At 36.6% G+C, this 21,389-nt stretch overlaps 1 protein-coding gene across 2 annotated transcripts in view; it reads left to right on the forward strand.

The window, feature by feature from the left end:
* Nucleotides 1-16,110, forward strand: part of LOC141297609 (alanine aminotransferase 2-like) — a 31,753-nt gene extending 15,643 nt beyond the window's left edge. For both annotated transcript variants that reach the window (XM_073828030.1, XM_073828029.1), the window contains 11 exons: nt 2,664-2,847; nt 5,512-5,601; nt 5,690-5,798; nt 9,162-9,295; nt 10,111-10,354; nt 10,829-10,908; nt 11,006-11,142; nt 11,669-11,843; nt 13,531-13,686; nt 15,070-15,182; nt 15,706-16,110. In XM_073828030.1, coding sequence (XP_073684131.1) covers nt 2,710-2,847; nt 5,512-5,601; nt 5,690-5,798; nt 9,162-9,295; nt 10,111-10,354; nt 10,829-10,908; nt 11,006-11,142; nt 11,669-11,843; nt 13,531-13,686; nt 15,070-15,182; nt 15,706-15,796 — 1,467 coding nt within the window. In that variant the 5' untranslated portion in view covers nt 2,664-2,709 and the 3' untranslated portion in view covers nt 15,797-16,110. The remainder of the gene's footprint in view (nt 1-2,663; nt 2,848-5,511; nt 5,602-5,689; nt 5,799-9,161; nt 9,296-10,110; nt 10,355-10,828; nt 10,909-11,005; nt 11,143-11,668; nt 11,844-13,530; nt 13,687-15,069; nt 15,183-15,705) is intronic.
* Nucleotides 16,111-21,389: the final 5,279 nt, after the last annotated feature.

Consider the following 21,389-nt stretch of genomic DNA (forward strand, 5'->3'; position numbering starts at 1 on the left):
CTGACCCCAAACTTTTGAACGGTAGTATATAAAAAAATAAAAATATAAATAAAATAACATATCAAGGAAAAAACATGTAACATGGGCAGCATTAACGCATTTAATTTGTTCACTACTTTTTGCCAGCCCCGTCTCCTTGCTTTTGCAGCCTTTAATTAAACTCTGAAACTCCTGAAATCCCTCAATCAAGAGTTCTTGCTGCAGTTCTTGCTGCAGAAAAATACTGAGCGCGCTTCTTCAACATTTTCACCGACCAATCAAAGAGTTGCTGATCAATGTTTCTACTATCGATACGTACCCCCTTTTAAGCCACCCAGTGATCTCAAATTACTTCATCCAGCTATACTAATCATCAACAACAGGTGCGTTCGGAGAACCGGAATAGCGAGCTCATAGTTAGCACGATGATTTGATCTTGGATGTGTCATTTGATCTTGGATGTAGTAAGCCAGGTACGAAGAACGGACCCCTGCTTAAGGGGCCGTTCACATGTCGCACCTAAAAACACGTGGAAAACGCTAGGCGCGCCGCTTTCTTCCTTATCAACAAAGCGCTCGGGCGCTTGCGCTCCGGAAGCGTCTGCCGTTTCTAAGCAACCATCAGCTGCGCTCTAGCTCCAAGCCTATGCGTCTCCATGCATTGTTTCTTCTATTAGCGTCAAAATAATGGGGGCTTGACAAATCATAAATTTCAAGAAATCCCTGGACCACAATGATGAGCTGCTCCTCCATGTTTCTGCTGAGGTTTCAATGTAACGGAAAAACGTGAGGAAGCTGATTGGTTAGTTCATGTCACATGACCTGCGGTGCGCTTGCTACATTCTGAAAAGTTGAGATGTTTTTAAATCGATTCGGCGCGGACGCGCCTGGAAAAAACGAGCGCGTCGCGACCGCGTCGCTTCCAATATGCGCGCGCAAGCCGCGCGTCTCCATTTGAAATAACGAACTTGCGCGCGCAAAAGACGCTTCATGTTCCGTTCGGCCCCTAACACTCTATTACAGGATGAAGTGTAACAGACAAATATGTAGCAATTTAAAATTAGAGGCCACCCCACTGCATTTTACTCACAATCCAAACACAGCTACATACAGTTTTTGATTCAAATTAGATTGTGTAATTTTTTTAATTTGAAGCAAAAACAAAACGGTCTGACTTCAGCTTAAAGGAGAACTCCGGTGTGATATTGACCTAAAGTGTATTGAATCATGATACCGAGTGTGAACGTACCTTGCATATTTCATCTCGGTTTGTGTCCAGCTGTCCGAAATCTGGGGTCAGTTAGCCGATGCTCACAACAGGTTGTCAATAAAAGTCAATCGGGCATCGAAGGAGCCATGTAAATAAATCACTGTTTTACGCCATTTACGAGGCACAAAGTAGCTCCACACTTCATCGGTAGACTTCCTAGGGCCCTGACATTTAAAACGAGACATTGAGAACTCAGAAAAAGCACCGGTAGTTTATTTACAAGAAGATTTATACAGACATCTTCCACCAGGAACAGAGCAGTCGCCGCCATCTTAAATGTAGTCACGATAAATCGAGTGTGGAGCACCAATGAATTTATCAGGTTATCAACGTATCAGGTTGTAGTTTCCTTCGTGCTCGACACTCGACTTATCGTGACTACATTTAAGATGGCGGCGACTGCTCTGTTCCTGGTGGAAGATGTCTGTATAAATCTTCTTGTAAATAGACTACCGGTGCTTTTTCTGAGTTCTCAATGTCTCGTTTTAAATGTCAGGGCCCTAGGAAGTCTACCGATGAAGTGTGGAGCTACTTTGTGCCTCGTAAATGGCGTAAAACAGTGATTTATTTACATGGCTCCTTCGATGCCCGATTGACTTTCATTGACAAGCTGTTGTGAGCATCGGCTAACTGACCCCAGATTTCGGACAGCTGGACACAAACCGAGATGAAATATGCAAGGTACGTTCACACTCGGTATCATGATTCAATACACTTTAGGTCAATATCACACCGGAGTTCTCCTTTAAATTATGCTGCATTAAACAAAAACAGCAGATAATTTAGAATGCAGATTCACTCCCTGACAACAGGTGGCGCTTATGGAACAAAGGCAATATAGCGTTTCCTTGGTTACTGGTGGTTACCATTACAAGCAGTGCTGTGCTTGTATTTCTATGGATGTGCTTATAAACACCATTTTAATAGGCATTATATGGAGGTGAATATGCCATTTAAACTTTTTTGATGACTAGGTAATGGCAGACTTTGAGATATGACTATTGCATAAACTATATTTATTTCGATATATTGTGCAGCCATAAATAAAATAATATTACTTAAAAAAGTCGTTTGGGCGGCGCCACTAGCATTGCCTATATTCCTAGGGCCTTAACATGGTTAATGTTCAGACTGTCCTCTATCTGTGTGCCAAATTTCATAACTTTCCCACAAGCGGTTTTATGGGCTGCCATAGAATCAAGAGCGGATGAAAGACGAAAACTAACGGAGACAGATGTCATTGCACACCTCTTGTCAAAGAAAGAAAGAAAGAAAGAAAGAAAGAAGACGAAAAACAATGTGCATGCATGAAATCCTTGATTATTGCCGTCTTATTTGAGTATTTCACGTCTGTTCTGTTATCTCCATTATTGCCGTCTTGTTTGAGTATTACACGTGTGTCCTGTTATCTCCAGGTTTACACCAGAAATTCTTTGAAAAGGAACACACGGAGATACTGCTATGACTGAGAACGGCTGTGAGTACCGTGAGAGGGTCCTGACGATGGACACAATGAACCCGAACGTTAAACGCGTGGAATACGCTGTAAGGGGTCCCATAGTCCAGAGGGCAGTTCAGATCGAAAGAGAACTCAAGACGGTGAGTATCAGTTCATCTATTAATAAAATCATTTAAATACTATAGGCGTTAAAAAACTTTAACACAAGGCAATCACGCGAATTTATTTATTTATAAGTACATGGCATGCTGCACAGCATACAACCTTCTGTTCCTTTTCCAAACAGTAGGCTATGGAAACATTGTACTAAGCTGTTCATAGTAGTGCAGACCTACTGATATTATAGAATCTGCATTGTGACAGGTTTAATTCAACTAGCTAACATCACATAAATAGTGATAATATTTAATTATTATTTGTAAACTAATTTGGATTAGTGTTAACAATATGCATGTTTGAATCAAATGTTTCTGTAACATCATCTAAGAACAAAATGCAGCCTTAAGGAGCTTTGAAAAAAATGTTCATTTGTCTATTGAAAATAAGCATTTGTTTTTAAGAATTGTAGACATTATGGTGGTGCCTCAAAAGTCTGACTGTCTGGGCAAAGGCAGCAAGACTTTGTTGGCTGCCGGCTGTCTGACAGTTTCTCACAGATGACAGTCTCTTATCTACTGCAAGCACTTGTTGTACATGACTCCTCCTGCTTCTCACATATTGTAGTTATTTTTTAGTGATTGTTAAACATCAGAAGCTGAATTTACAGTTTATATCAAACTAATATTATAATGCTATATTTTATGAAAATATGAAGAATATTTAAAATGCCTTTATACACATCATAACTATTTGATAATAATTTTAACAATATCAGAGCATTAAGATCAATGAAGAATTGTACAATCTGGTGAACAGAGTTCTAAAAAATTAATCCAAGCTGTCCTAAACATGAGACATGCTTCTAACTAACTCATTAGCCTACAGTTTAAAATGGCTTGCCTTCCTGATGCTGTGCTGATACATTTGTTCTCATTGGATAGCTTACATCTTGGGGTTGTATCCTTATCTGGAAATGTTAGAAAATTAAAAGAGTATTTCCATGATGTCTAAATGTCTCTGTTAAACTCCAAAGACTTCTTTAACACACGCTAAGTGTGCACCTATGCTTCAAACAGACAGAGCGTAACAGAATGGAGGCACATGAATTCTTATTTTAATCTAAATTATAATTTTTTCAAAAATATTGAGTGTTACAGAGGGTTGCAGCCAGAAGCATTTCTAGCCTTTTATCAGTACTGGTGCATGGATGTCCCATAATTTTTTAAACCATATTTTTAATACTCTTTTGTGATATTGCTATGGATATGTGGTTAAAAATTGTCTTTCCCTGCAGTACAGAGCGATTTACAAGCAACATAATGCTTTATTGCTTGCAAACTGATAGAAGTTTGAAAGTTTTGTATCCTAAACTCAGGAAAAAAACAAACATCCCTTTTTTAGGATATTGTATTTTAAAGGTAATTTTGTAAAATCCAAATAAGCTTTACAGAATTTTGCACATGCACCTGTGAAACAGTCCGTAAGACATTTAAATCTGATGCAGATGAAGCACTGCAGTACATAAAGCAGCTGGTAGCCACACAAGATACTCACTGCGAAATATTCTGTTATGGTCTGAGAAACAGCTACAAATGATTCATTGCTTGAATGAACTTTCTGAATTAATTAAACTGAATTGCAAACAATTTCAGACCTTTTAGCAAACCCATTTGGGCGTTTAGATCAAAACAGTGATTCATTTCATCTGTCATTGCTAATCGCTAAAGCAGGAATGATTTAAAGCATGGATGTCTGAACTCGATGGACTGAACAAGTAATGACCTAGAGGGGATTTCAATGTCGAATAAAGTGGATCCCCAAAACACAAACACCTATTATGTAATCACCACAGAACAGTGTAAGTTCAAAGGTGTTTACCAGCCGGAGCAAACTTTTCCAGGAAATCCTACTGTAGACGAATATTTCACTCGACCTAAACACAGCTGAACACATGTGAGAGAATTTTGTGGAGACAAGTTGAGCAACCCCCAATGAAATATCAGGGCACTAAAAGAGGTTGACCTTGCAGGAGATGTGAAAATTTGCTGTCAGAGCAGTATATAGTACATAAAGTTATGAAAGACATACTATGTACAACAATATTATGCATTGGTTGAATTTAATCAAGGTTGTACTCATTTTTTCAAGCCTTTTTTTAAGCAAATTTGTGACCCTGCACCAGAAAACCAGTTTTAAGTGTCACGGGTATGTTTGTAGCAAAAGCCAAAAATACATTGTATATGTCAAAAATTGTGCCAAAAATCATTAGGATATTAAGTAAAGATCATGTTCTATGAAGATATTTTGTAAATTTCCTACCATAAATATATCAAAACAATTTTTTTTATTAGTAATATGCATTGCTAAGAACTTCATTTAGACAACTTTAAAGGCGATTTTCTCAATATTTTGTTTTTTTGCACCCTCAGATTTTCAAAAACTTGTATCTCTGCCATATATTGTCCTTTCCCAACAAACCCAATGGAAAGCTTATTTATTCAACTTTCAGATGTATAAATCTTAATTTTGACAAATTTACCCTTATGACTGGTTTTGAGTTCCAGGGTCAGATTTGGATGAAAATTCTCTAATTATTTAAGAAGCCTAGTTATAAATCTTCTGTCCTCTTTTTGTTTGTTTGTTTGTTTAATTCTATTTGTTTCCCTACCTTTCCCACTTTCTCATTAACTGCTCCATCATTGTAGGGAATTAAAAAGCCATTCACAGAGGTCATTAAAGCCAACATCGGTGACTGCCATGCTATGGGCCAGAAACCCATCACTTTCTTCAGACAGGTGTGTTTATGAGATATTGTGTATGTCATGCTGCATTCTGAGCAGTAGTTTTTGTATATACTGTACGTATGCTCCATTTATTTGTCAGGTCTTGGCATTGTGCTCTTATCCAGATCTTCTTGAAGACAGCAAATTTCCAGAAGATACCAAAAGTAGAGCTCGCCGCATTCTCCAAGCGTGTGGTGGAGAAAGTCTAGGTACTGGAAAACTTTTCAAAATTAATAACGACTTGTTGCCGAAATGTACTCGATCTCTTGTCCAGCCTTTGATTTTTCTTTTTGATTATTGTCACATGAACAGTGCAGATTATTGGTTCATGTTTTTCCTTTCATTTTCCTCGCCACCATATGATCACATAGCATGAAGCATAGCATGTGTGAAGGGTCTATAGAGTGCTTTAGTAAAGTTAGTTGGTGATGGTCTAAAATAATATCTGACATAGCATCATATCTGACACCAGTTGGATAAATGGAGTGATTTTTAAGCGAACATCCACACCTTAGAAAAACATTGAAAGCTGGAAATAGAAACTCTATAGTCCTAAATTTACATTAATTAGTCATTAGTTGTCATTAGTCAATGCTAATGCTAATGGGTGCCATTTGCTTCCAAAACTCTTCCAAAACTCTTGCAAAAAAAAAAAAAAAAAAAAAACCAGTCATAAGGTAAAATTTTACAAAACTGAGATGTATACATCATATGAAAGCTCAATAAATAAGCTTTCTATTGATGTATGGTTTGTTAGGATAGGACACTATTTAACCGAGAGACATCTATTTGAAAATCAGGAATCTGAGGGTGCAAAAATATCAAAATACTGAGAAAATCACCTTTAAAGTCGTCCAAATTAGGTTCTTAACAATGCATATTACAAAAATTACATTTTGATATATTTACAGTAGGAATTTTACAAAAAATCTTCAAGGAACATGATCTTTACTTAATTTCCTAATGATTTTTGGCATAAAAGAAAAATCAAACATTTTGACCCATGTAATGTATTTTTGGCTATTGCTACAAACATACCCCAGCGACTTAAGACTGGTTTTGTGGTCCAGGGTCACATATATATATATATATATATATATATATATATAAATTCTATCTGTTTTTTAGATGGAATCTAGTAATACATATATTTAACTACTCAAAATGTCTATTGGTCCATCTCAGGTAACTTTATTAAATTTTTTACAGAATTTTAAAGTGGAAGACGAATGGATTTTTCTCAGTCCTGTTACTAAAACTCTTATGTCGTTTAAAAAGCATGTTTAAAAATATGTCAACAAACTCCTTTATTTTCCCCTCAGGCAAGTGTTTATTTTAAAGAAATCATTGGTTTCATAGTCAAAAAAATATATTTATCATTAACAAAAAATGACTATTTATCTACACAAGGTGCTTTTTTCTAAAGTACACAAACTAATTTTTTCATTTAAACGTGACTCAAACCTCAAGTTTATCATTTTTTTTTGTGATGCACTTTATTAAAGTAACAGTAACAGGACTGAGATTTTATGATAAAATGAGCAAATACATAAAATATAGCCACATAAAGTACATCCTAATATTATGATGATACTCAGCAAATTACAGTGTTTCATCAAAGATTTGTATTTTTTAAAATAAACAAGTAACATCTAACAAATTATTTAGGTAACAGGATGGAATATTTATAATGACACTCCCTGCCACCATTACAATAGTATCAAATATACAGAAAAGAAAATGAGACCACATGCTTTCGGCCATTTCATTGCCTTTTGAAGATCCAGACGTTACAATATTATGTTGAAAATGTGTCTTGTGGAATTTTCCCAGTTTTTTAGAGGGGGAATGTGTTAGGGTAACAGGACTGAGTGAAAACCTGGGGACACAACTAAAATGTGTATTATATCTAAACTATTATTATTATTTTAAAATAAATGTATTTAAATCACAGTTGGGATATGGAGGTACACAAAAATACAAAATAAAAATGATTTCTGAAGGATTTTAAACATTATATTTCATGTTAAAATGTAACGTTAGACACTGGGGACATGCATAAATGCAACATTTTCAGTGTTTTAGGTCGTTTTTAATGATCATTTTAATTAAATATTTAAAATTTGCAGTCAGATTAATGTGCAGGGCACTTTGCTTAATAATAAAATGTACTTTATAGTGAATTTTTATGCATATTTGTACATGTTATGTCCTGGGGACAGAAATGACACCCATTCGGTGGAATGGCCCATATATACTAATCTGGTTTATTAGTTTATTATGTGTACACTCACTGGTGACTTTATTAGGTACACCCGTTCAGCTGTTTGTTAACGCAATTATTCAATCAGAAGAGCTGTCAGCTAAGAACAGGAAACTGCGACTATGATTCGTATGAATAGAGTCTCAAAATTGGACAATAGAAGATTTTTACAAATTTGGAAAAAGGTTGCATGGGCTGATGAGTCTCAATTTCTGCTGCATGTATATATAGACCTTAGTCAGGTTAGACACATAATGAATGTAATGTGGATGAAAATGAGGCTGTGAGGATTCTGAGGAATAGACTCACAATATTTACAATGGCACACAGTATAAAGGTCCTAAATAAAAAAAATTTTGTCTACTGAAAGTATTTTTTTTTTGGACATTATACTTGTTGAACAATCGTTATGTTGTTAAACAACAGTACAGTGACATTGAACACACAGTATTTCTAACCCTCACACCCTCATTTTCTTTCCTGAGATGTGAGCACCAGGGCATCAACACTTAGGAACCTGATGTCTCTGTAGTGGATAAACATGAGATATAGTTTGTTTAGAGCAAATAGTTTTGGCTGAGGGTAACTTTATATTTTTATGTAACTTTAATGCTGTATCAGAGCACTAATTTTGTACTTTTTACTGACTTATTTGCTTGTGTTTATGTCCTTTTATAATGGCTATTATTGTTTATTAAATATTACATTTTATATGATTAAATTAAAAATTATTTAATATGAATAATAATAGTATTTAATAATAGTACTTGGCGTTGAGAAGTGGTCTGTGTTTTAGTTATGTTGATTTTTGACTTCAGACTTACTTTGTTACACCATTACACCATGGTGACAAGAGACATTAAGTAATAACATTTTTATATTTAAAGGCTGAAACAAGGTTGTAAATAAAAAAGGACATTATTTTTACTTTAAAGGGATAGTTCACCCAACTTGTCATTATTAACTCATCATCAAGTTGTTCCAAACCTATATGAGCTTCTTTCTTCTGTTGAACACAAAAAATATATATTTTGTGAAATGTTGGTAACCAAACAGTTGACAGTAGCCATTGACTTCCATAGTACTTTTTTGTTGTTGTTGTCATGAGAAATTCTCTTAACCATTGAAAGGATACTATGACAAAGATATTGCTTCCTTAGAGGACATATATATATATATATATATATATATATATATATATATATATATAGGCTACAACTGTTGTGTGTTTAGCTGTTATTTAGATCAATTTAATATATTTAGATCAATTTTCAAATGAATACATTTTTGGGCTTTCTGGATCTTTCAGGTGCTTACAGTACAAGCCAGGGAATTGAATTGGTTCGGCAGGACGTTGCCCGCTACATTGAACGGCGAGATGGAGGAATCAAATGTGACCCTGACAACATTTACTTATCCACAGGAGCCAGTGATGCGATCGTGGTAAGCAGATACGACAAACAGACCAAAATGTAACATTAAATAAAAAAAAAATGTTCATGAAAATAGATTTATACAAAATACAGTAGGTATGTGCATCATCACTGTAGACACTGTAGAGACTTATCTGCAGTCTTGTGGAGTTTAGGTCCAACCTGCTCCAACACTCCAACCTTTTTTTCAACCTAGTTTTCAATTCTGACAACTTTGATTATGAGGTTCAGATGGGTTGGTTTAATTTGTGGGTTTAGCAAATTTTGACACCCTTGCCAAGGACACTGAAAACTCAGCACTGCCCTGTAACTTAAAATGAATGCTATTTTACTGCACTATTTTATTTTACTTTAAAATTTAAGATTTAATGACCTGTAGATAAAGTAAATAATGAAAATTAACTGTTAGTCTAATCCAAGGGTCACCAAACTTGATCCTGGAGGGCCGGTGTCCTGCAGAGTTTAGCTCCAACTTGCCTCAACACAGCTGCCTGGAAGTTTAAAGTATACCTATTAAGACCTTGATTAGCTGGTCTATAAGAATAAGGCTAGAATAAGGCTAATATGTGTTCGCACTTCTGCTACAAGTAATTTAAAAAGTGAACTTTGCATAGATTCTAGTGTACATGGCTTTTTGAATGGCTTTTTATGTGTGTGCAAAAGCTTATTTTTTTAACATATGTATACTTTTAGAATAAAATTGACAAAGTTTTATTCATGAGCTCCTGGATACTACAGACACTCTTAATGTTTTAATATTTTCAATGTGTTAGAGAACAAAATATCAGAATTACTTTTAAAGATCTGTCTTTGTCTGTGGGTCAGACAATGCTTAAGTTGCTGGTGTCAGGAGAAGGAGCATCTCGTACAGGAGTGATGATATCCATCCCTCAGTATCCACTGTACTCCGCTGCTCTGGCTGAGTTGGGTGCTGTACAAATCAGTTATTATCTGGATGAAGACAACTGCTGGAGTTTGGACATCAATGAGTTACAACGTGCCCTACAGGAAGCAAAGAAGCACTGCACCCCTCGAGCACTGTGCATTATCAATCCTGGCAACCCCACAGGTGTGATGACAAATCTAGTTTTCTGTTTCTGACCTCATTGACAGATATTTGTTGTTGTTTTAATCATGAACTCACTTAATTAAAAAGACTCTTACTTTTACCTTTATAAAACTTACAGAACCCTGTAGTAGTATTTATTAAGGATTTCTCAATTACCCAAAGTTTTATTTGCATAGAATTGTTGTTGCAGTTGTGAAGACTGTACTGTTCAATGAACGAGACGACACCAGAGTTTTTGCGAACATCAGACTGTTTACTGTTACTCTCTACTCTCTTAACCTCCTTGCTCTAGGCAGGACTAAACAATCACACATCACATTCAGACATGCATCAGGATTGACGAACAGTCTCTGTGAACATAACGATGCATTCCTTTTTCGTACAGAGTACACAACAAAGACATGAGACATGAATAGTCATAGGGCTGGAAAACATCAAAATAATCTGCCAACTCTGTTTGCCTTTACCTGACAGGCCAAGTGCAAAGCCGACAGTGCATTGAGGACGTGATCCGATTTGCTGCAGCAGAACACCTTTTCCTCATGGCTGATGAGGTGATTTGTATGATAGGCTTATGCATTTGTTTTTTGTAATTAAATACATACAAAAACACACATTAATAGTATTTTCAACATGCTCTGTTTTATCCAGGTCTATCAGGACAATGTTTATGCGGACGGGTGTAAATTTCATTCCTTTAAGAAGGTGCTCTTTGAAATGGGTCCAGAATACTCTCAGAAAGTAGAACTAACTTCGTTTCACTCAACGTCAAAGTGCTACATGGGAGAGTGAGTATCCAAAACAAGAGAAATGCAAATGATCTTTAGGTAATTTGGGAGAATTATTCCATAGGATATATTAAAGAATTGAATAAATTTTAATAAAGCCTGAGAGGTTTCTGTCCTTCCATCGAAAGCCCATTACACCAAAAGTTTGACAATTCTAAAGTTTCAAGAACTCTAAAAAGACATGATTGCTTTCTATAATTTATATAATGAAAAGATGATTTTAGGCTTTTATTCACATATAAACATTTATCATACATAGAATTAATCAAATATAGTAAACATAACCTCAAACATGCTTTCTTTAAGCTCCATAATCGAAGTTTGATCTCGCATGTCATGCAAGCACATTTAAGCACAGTCATCACATATTGCATTCACCAATTGCAAACACTTTTGCAGTCAATCTAAAGAAAATTAATTAAAAAGAAATTATTTGTTTTGACCAAATAGTATGCTCAATAGTTTATGTTCTGAAATACATGAAGTAATAGTTAAGCTCTAAACCTGTCCATCTTGCTTCTTTAAGGTGTGGATTTCGTGGTGGTTATATGGAGGTGATAAATCTAGACCCTCAGGTGAAAGTTCAACTCACTAAGCTGGTGTCTGTGCGGCTATGTCCTCCAGTGCCTGGACAGGCTCTTCTAGATGTGGTGGTCAATCCACCACAACCAGATGAACCCTCATATGACACATTTATCAAGGTCTATATTGTCCCGTTGAATGTTTTCTTTGTGCACTCTAAAAAATAACTCAGTGGCCGAAAAAAACTAAGTATCACAACAATATATACATATATATTTATTTTTTTACGCATTTATCATTTGAACATACCAAAATAAATGTTTGAATATCCAACAGTTAATTTTGTGTAAAATGTACATGTAATTTTTTTTTAAATCACAAAAAGAAATTAGTATTTGACCAAGAAATAATATTTTTAAAGGGGTCATCGGATGCCCATTTTACACAAGCTGTAATTTTTAAAGGTCTACACATGATAAGTCTATAACAGGGGTGCCCAACCCTGTTCCTGGAGATCTACCATCCTACAGAGTTCAGCTCCAACCCTGATCAAACACACCTGAACCAGCTAATTAATCTTATAGATAGCACTTGATAAAATGACAGCTGTGTTGGAGCAGGGCTGGAACTAAAGTCTGCAGGTAGGTAGATCTCCAGGAACAAGGTTGGGCACCCCTGGTCTCTAACATACTTTGGTTAAAATGTCTTAATGGTATTGTAAAACAACACCCTTTTTACCTAGTCAAAAACAGCTCTGTTCACAGCAACCCGTTTTGGTGCATGACTCTTTAAATGATAATGAGCTACTGCTCACCCCGCCCCTCTCTTCCATTCTGAAGTCACCATTCTTATTCATGCAGTTATAACTGTCAACACCTCTCCTTTTCTTTGAATGGAGTAATGTCAAGCATTGCCGAACTGAATTGTGGGTCTGTTGCGTCGCATCACTGGTGTTGCTCGTGGCAGAAGTTGAAAACTTTCCAAGCGCCAATACAGGCGTCAGCCAATCAGATCGCCTTATGCAAATACTAGTGCAAACGCTAGCCAATCATGTTTGTGTCATGGTCCAAGCTGGATGTGATTGGCTGTCGTCACTTTGATGGTCCGATCCATTCTTCAGGAACAACTTTTTAGCAAAACCTGCTTATACTGACCCTCGTTTACAAAGCAGTCTGGTGAAATTAATAATGTAAATGCATATATGTAGATCGGGGGGCGCATTCTCTTTAAAAACAAGAGTAATCCACTCCTTTTCAGCGGCTCAGATGTCGACATTAGGTGTTGAAACAATGGCGGACTGTTTACAGCCACTCAAAGTGGGCCTATGGTTAAACGTCAGTGTCAGTCAACAATCGTGGGAGGGGCCTTGGCCTGAGTGACTTCACACAGCCAAAAATCTGAGAATGGCTTGATCTGAGAAAGGGGTTATGATTCATAGAGATTAAAAAACTTTTATTCATTATATTTTTAGCATCATACGGTGATCGTGTACACACTGCCAAGACACATTTCAGTTTAAACAACATGTGAAAGTGAATTTTGTATCTGATGACCCCTTTAATATATAGTCATCACTTATTCTATATCAATATTCTTGCATCTTTTTAGTAAGTTGGAAACAATTAACAATTGTGTGCAAAGAAGCATTTATTTTTCCCAGCATGCTTTGATGCTGATTGTATAGGAAAAGTAAATGTTGAAAAGTAAGTAAATGTGTTATTTTGTGTCGAAGATGGTTTCACAGGTCTAAACTTGTTTCAATCCCCAATTTTAAAAAAAGAGCATCCTTTAATTTTTTAGAGTGTACCAGTTTGCAAATTTTTAGCCATCAAGAAAGTAATAAAATCTTTTCTCCATTGTCTTCAGGAACGAACAGACACTTTGACCGCACTGGCAGAGAAAGCCAACATGACGCAAGAAATTTTGAATCAGGTCCCAGGAATAAAATGTAACCCAGTGCAGGGTGCAATGTATACTTTCCCACGTATCCAACTCCCACCAAAAGCCATTCAGGAGGCCAAGGTAGGATCAACATGTGATCAGTTAACCTTACAACTGTTCACTTGTCACTTGCTTCATACATTGCTACACTATTGATAACAGACATTTGCTAAAGGGCTAAATATGCTAATGTTTACCTTTACTCCCTTTTGAAGTGACTTGATTGGGACTCAAGCAGCTTATTCCATTGAGTTACCATAATTTACTGGGACATGTCCAACTCTAGCCCTAACAATTGACTACTTCTAAAATTGAAGGTGAAATCTACTAGTTCTTCAGTGCATTCAAGCTGTAAGAGCTGTCACAAATCCTTTACTAACCTAGAAATGGAAATATTGTGGCCAAGCAGTGGGTGTTTCGAATATATTTTTCAAATATTGTTGTTAATATTCTCTGATTTTAGGCCTATGGTGAATAAAATTAATACATTTATCATGCAGCAGAATATTTGACTTTATTTGCTCCAGAAGATTTTTGTTCTATGCAAGCCTATTTCTGCCACAGAATAAAAATAAAAAAAGGTAATTGCGACTTTTTGTCCCATAATTCTGTCTTTTTTTTCCTCAGAACTGCGTGATACAAACTCGCAATTCTGACGTTTTTCTCAGAATTGTAAAATATATACTCACAATTGTCAGTTATAAAGTCAGAATTGCAAGATATAAACTCGCAATTCTGAGAAATAAAGTCAGTATTGCGTGATATAAACTTGCAATTGCGAGAAAAAAAAGTATGAATTGTGAGATAAAAAGTTGCAATTGTGATTTATAAAGTCAGAATTGCGACTTTACATCTTGCAATTCTGAGAAATAAAGTCGCAATTTTTTTTCCTCAGAAATGGACTTTATAACTCGCAATTGCGAGTTTATATCTCACAATTCTGAGAAAAAAGGCGAAGTTACGAGATACTGGCAATTGTTTATATTCTGCAATTTTGACTTTACAACTCACAATTGTGAGTTTATATCTCAAGTTTCAGAATTGCAAGTTATGACGCATTTCTGATAAAAAATAAAAAATGTATTATTCAGTAGTAGAAACAGGCTTCCATATTGTTCAATACATAATAGTGAAAATTTAAGAATAATGATGAATAGTTTGAGAATATAACCTGCCCTTGAACCACAAAGACTGGCTTAGAATGACAAAGTATGGATTGCAGGATTGCTTTTAGTAGGTATTACCACTGCACTTAATATACACTTTATCACCTGAGGATTTGATATTAAATTTGTAATTAGTTTACGAGCACGTCCCTAGAAAAAAGTGTGATGTCTTCAGCAAATAACTTAATTAAGAACAATATGAACACATTTACATAGCTGTACAGTATTATTGTTCACTTGGTTGAATTAAACGGCATCATAAACTCTAACCGAATTCCCTTAACCACTTAAATTTTAGGATAAGGGACAAGCTCCTGATATGTTCTACTGTATGAAGCTTTTGGAAGAAAAAGGCATTTGTTTGGTTCCTGGCAGTGGCTTTGGGCAGCGAGATGGCACCTACCATTTCAGGTTACTCTCCCTTTATACTAACAAGAATGATGAGATTAGCCATGGATATGTTTGTGACAAAGGTTTGATTGTCCTAGTCCAGAAGGAGGTGATGGGAAATTAATGAGCGAATTAACATCTGAAATAAAAGGCAATACAAAAAGCAAAACAAAAAAAAGTTTGTTAAATGCTGTCAAAATTGTAAGCACTTATCTACATTTAAATACTGGATTGCTTATGGCGTCATAAAAGTGAAGTCACCACACCTCCATAGTGGTATTCCCTAGTATTACCATACGACTTCCTATTCATTCAGTAGAATGTATGATTTTAATGAGAAAACGTCACCTAACCAGTCAGCGTCAACGCAAATGTCCTATGCTTATGTCGGGAATTTCCCCTGCATACTACAAATGTATGTATCGTATTCATTACAGTAGCAATTACTTAGCAATATTGACACTTTAGAAAACACACTGAACTTTAACATTCTTTCAATCCTTCTGTTAACTGTATACCTGTTTTGTGCATTCTTCTCCTACAGAATGACCATCCTTCCTCCAAAAGAGAAGCTGAAGATAGTGTTGGCAAAGATTAAGGAGTTTCACCAGCTTTTTGTGGAGCAGTACTCTTAACCCTGGCCATCCCATTAACTGAGAGATCGACTAAATCTGAAATTTCACACAAAGCTACAGCTCTTTTGAGATGCGCTCTGGATATATGCCTGCAATGCAAATTAAATCTTGTCTCGCAGCTTGCAAAGTGCCAGCTGAAAACACACAACCCTACTGTGAGTGTAGTCGCAGGATTCTATTAAAGACAATGTCATAGTTAATTTATATTAATGATATCATTTTTAAATGTTTTTATTTGTTCACTGTATGATTCATTCTTTTACTAACATTGTGCAGCTGATTAATTTATATGAGTAAAGATACTGAAAGAAATATTTTGAATGACATTATACATTTCAAAAATATTTTTAACGCATCGAAAGGAAAAGGTATGCATGGTTCATCTCAGGTTAAATCGGTCACACAAAGTGGGAGTATGGTGGTGCATTAGTACAATGTTTAAATTGGGCCGGTACTCAATACGCATTGCCAGTAGTTCTACCAGGAAGGATAATTACATACTCTCTGCTGTCCAAGCTCTAGAATGGGAATGAACTTTGAAACGAAGCATAAAATACCTAAATTTAACAAGACAACAGTGATGTAAAAGGAGCTGGCAGGTTTATGCAATCTTTTTTAGTAATATACGCAAATAAGCATCTCAAATAACAAAAATAAGCAAATGATTCAACAATATTTAAAGAATATAACCCTCTATTAAGTCAAATGCATTAAATGATTTACAACATTCATGATGGCAGTTAAGTCAGCTTTACTTTTACATTAGTGCTTTTAATATCACCAACCGCAACCAGCCACAATATTTGAAAAAGAAATGTTCAGAAATTTAAAATTTCAGTTTAAGTAAAGCAAAAGACAAACAACAGTCCTTTTTTTGTGTGACGCATCAAACGTGCTCAAACTTGCATAGTACAGTGTATTAAATGCATAGTTACTTGCAGTATTTATCAAGAGAAGTTCACTTCCAGAACAAAAATTTACAGAATTTACTCACCCCCTTGTCATCCAAGATGTTCATGTCTTTCTTGCTTCAGTTGTAAGAGGATTTCTCTCCATATAGGAGGACTTCTATGGGGCATGCGAGTTTGAACTTCAAAATGCAGTTGAAATACAGCTTCAAAAAACACCAAATAATCCCAGCTGAGGAAGAAGGGTCTTTTCTAGTGAAATGATTCTCTACCTCTGCATGTACTGTGTACTTCGGTTCAAGAAAATAACCAATCGTTTCGCTGGATAAGACCCTTCTTACTCTGCTGGTATCATTTAGAGACCACTGAAGCTGCATTTAAACTGCATTTTGGAAGTTCAAACTCACATGCACCATAGAAGTCCACTATATGGAGGGAAATCCTGAAATGTTCTCCTCAAAAAACAATTTCTTTACGACTAAAGAAAGACATGAACATTTTGGATGACAAGGGGGTGAGTAAATTTGTAAATTTCTGTTCTAGAAGAGAACTTTAATTTGAAATGGAATTTCTGTGACTTCTTTGATAAAGGACACAGCATGTTCAGTCATAAGTACTTTATTTAATTGCTGCATAAAAATCATACATGTGAGTATTTGAGTGATGAAAGGGTTTAAATGTTTGTGATATTAATGCGCCTTCTCGCTTTCCACGTGGTGTGCACACCGACCACTGGTAGCCATAAACATTGCGTCTTCCTCTTGTGTGATCTCTGAAGAGATAAAGAGGAATAATTAAAATAAATTTCAATTTCATTTAATGAAATTGTATTTGCGTTCACTACACAGAGTTAAGGTATAATAGAATTTGCTGAGAATAAACGTATTTTTGCTGGAAGGTGCAAAGATCAGGCATCGCAATTATCATAGTATGAAGCATTCTTTTGAGACACAACATATCTTACCTAGCGAGTACTCTTTTCTTTCTTTTTTCTGGATTCTTCTTTCAGTTGTAGACACCTGCATACTTGCTTTCCATGCGTTGTCTACCAGAAGAAGATATATGTAACAGAGTACATTCACTAATTTAGAGAATTTGGACAACAGTATCTTAGAAGTCCTACCTTTTTGCGGTCTCTGTATTAATCTCTGTTTTGGATTGTTAGTCCCATCTTCCTCACTTCTTTCCCACATTCTCAATCCAAGGTCACCACTTTTATCTTGAGCAGGGCTGGGATTAGGGCATTGGCAATCTTCACACAGTCCAGTCTGTTTACTCGGTTTAGCCTGATAATTAGCACAGCATTTTGCCAAATGACTTCCCAAAGTCATCTTTGGAGTTCCATGGATGCCCCCAGTAGCCCTTTTCATGTAAAAGGTCTTCACTTCAGTAGTCTCTTCTCTTTTGCAGCCAAAACCATCTGAAAAAGAAAGCTTTCTTTGATAGTTTCCTTGTGCATCATGTCTACAAGATGGGCTGAAGGGAAGTTCGTTCTCCAGTGTGGAACGAGAAACCCAACAACACTTGGCAGATCCAGCTAGCCTTGAACTGCTTTTTGCTTTGCACTTGCAAGTATGAAATGAACAATGCTTCTCATCGGAGACTGCAATTGCTGGTCTATGGTTTTTGGTGTTTTTCCCATTGCTGAGAGGAGATGATTGAAGACTAATGGCATGGGACATCTTTGACAGCTTATTCTCTGGAAGGTGAGGCTGTTGCCGTACAACAGGAAACTTGCTGCAGTAGTATACATTACCAAAGTCAGCCAGCCAGCTTGTTGAGGGACGGTATGGTGAGTGGGACTCAAGGGAGTCAAATGAGCAATGTTTAGTTGATGCACAAGTTTGTAGAGTCTTCCCTGTTAAAACACCAGTGGAAGACTGGTTGATTCTGCAATTCTGCGTTGACAGAACACCACTGGATTTAATCTGTGGGGTCAGTGGTTTCTGAGGGGTTAACAACCCATTCTCAACCATCCACTCATTGGAAGGGACATAAGGCATCAAAGATTCTACCGACCAGATAGAGGCCTCTAGCTGATGTCGACGACCGTGACATTTAGCTGATGCTTCAGGTTGTAGAACCTTCCTTTCAGGAACATAATTTGGCTTTGAGATAAGATCACAGTGTTCATTCAGTGGGCTCAACAAAGGTCTCGGAGGGGTTAGAAGACCATCCTCTGTCATCCACTCAGTGGAAGGTACATAGGGTATTAGAGACTCTACAGACCAGATAGAAGCCTCCAGTTGACGTGAACGACCATGATATTTAGCTGATGCACCAGGTCGTAGATTCTTCCCTTCACGAACATAATTTCGCTTTGAGACATCACTGTGTTCACTCAGTGGGCTCAAAGGTTTCTGAGGGGTTAGAAGACCATTTTCTGTCATCCACTCAGTGGAAGGCACATAAGGTATCAGAGACTCTACAGACCAGATGGAAGCCTCCAGCTGACAAGGCTGGTTATGGTTCTGTATGTCAAATGGCAGCCGCAGAATCTTAAAGTCAATATTATTGGAGGAGTTTCCATCTTCTCTGCTCTTTGCCTGAAATGGCATCTCTGAGTTTTTCTTTGCTTTTACACTTTGGGTAACGTCCGATCTGCTTGGTTTAGGATAAGTTTTAAAAGTTCTACAAGATGGAGTTTTCACCACAGATACTTCTGTACAAGCAGGGAGACAGTGCTTCCTGGAGTACCTTAACATTCCAGCTTCAACCCTCTGTTTATCCTTCCTAAATGCTAATGACTGGTAAGAGCACAAGACGACATCCCCTGAAGACTGTACAGAACCCAGGCTGCACTGCAAAAGGTCGGTTTCATTATGACTAGCTAACTCCATGTTGTCGGTGTTCTGACAATTCTTAAGCTCAGAAGTCATTTCTCTGCGTTTAATTTGCATCTGTTCAGCTTGTAGGATTTCACTCTTGGGAACAGCAGACAAATTAGTAGTGTCAGTTGGATTGTAATTTTGAGTTAGCATGGAGGTACCTTCAGGGCAAGCTACTGATTTGTTATCCAAGGAGCTGGGTGATGTTGACACTGGACTGCCAGTACCTCTACCTGATTCTGAACAATTGTGGGATGCTGCACGTTCAGTTGAGTCTAGGTTACGACAAAGGGGTTCAGTTTGCACCTCTGAGCTGACCATCACACGACCAGGGGGCACACTGTTTTGTAAATGGGAGTGACGGGTCTGGTGGGCAATAGTTGGTGCCACATGGGGATTCATACGTCTGTAGTCCAACATGTGCAGTTGAGTTTGAGGAATCATATATCCAGGGACTTCTAAACACTGGGGAAGTAGCAGTGATGGCATCATGCCATAACCTTAAAAAGAAAGAATGGTCATATTACATATGTGGGTTTCCATTCATATGGCTTACTGAAAAACTGGATCTTAGTATCCTAAACATGTGTTCCTCAAATTAGACCTTGAAGGGCCAGTGCCCTTCAGAGTTCAGCTCCAACCCTAATTCAAGGCACTTAAAGCTAATAAAAGGTCTTCAAAGTTACTACAAAATTACAAGTAGGTTAATCTAAACAGGGTTTTAAGCTAAACTCATTGAACATTGCATACATTCCATTCATTTCATCATTCATGTGAAGCTCAGCAAGTCTTCACCTTAGGGAAAGGAAGTTATATCTTATGCTGGACACCTTATAATAGGCCCAAGCAAAAAAAAAACTAAATATCACACTTCAGATTATGAAACGCATGCAGTTCCCTCTATGTTTTCATTGTTTAAGAGGTTAATATGCTTAAGGCAATCTAGACATTATAGAAAAGTGATTATTAAATAAAAAAAAAAGTAACAAAAAAATAAATAAAATAAAATAAATAACTGAGTTTGAAATTTAAAAATTAGAATCAGTAGCAGCCTTGTTAATATTTTGTAAAATGACAAAAATTATACCTAATCCAGGATATCCACTGTAGGGCACATATGGACTTGACATGGACCACTGATATGGGAAGAAAGGCTGGACAGCAGGAACGTAAAAGGGCTGGCTTCGCTGGAGCTGCTCATCTGGGTGTAACACTCTGGAGGGCAGAGGAGCAGGTCGCTGAGGGGCCTGTGGATACATTGGTCCACGGAGTACACCTGCAATACTGCCAGTGGGATCTTGGGTTGCTGTAGCAGCCATACCTTGTGTAGAACAAGTCAAAAGATGGTTTTGGTAATTTGGCCAGAAATGTTTTCAAATTATAATCAGCCAAAAAGAATCTGTTTTTTTTTTTTTTTAACTGAAGCGGATTTCTCATACTTCAGGGATCATTTGAGACAGATTTCTTATATAGTTTCTTCAAAAACAAACATTTATGACAATAACAACGATTGAATGTTTGATGGTAACAACTATGGCTTTCTTGAAAGCAAGTAGAACTTCAAATTCTAATTTAAATCTTTGATAATGCTTACCTTGAAGTTTTCTACACCAAAGGAAAAGTTTTCACAAAACTAAAATAATTCAAATAAAAGTGAACTCACGCTTCTTCTCAAGTTTAAATCAAGCGTGTGTTGCAAACCCTGAGGAAACCACACCCATGTAATTAGACCTATTAATTAGGATAACATGTTAATTAGGATGAAGCATTACCTGATTAGGCAGTCCTGCTGACTTCATTAGAAAGCCTATTGGTTCCAGAAAAGATGTTGGGTGTTAGTTCAATCAGCATGTTCGT

Source organism: Garra rufa, chromosome 22, assembly GCF_049309525.1.
Source record: "Garra rufa chromosome 22, GarRuf1.0, whole genome shotgun sequence".
In the NCBI taxonomy this organism is placed as follows: Eukaryota; Metazoa; Chordata; class Actinopteri; order Cypriniformes; family Cyprinidae; genus Garra; species Garra rufa.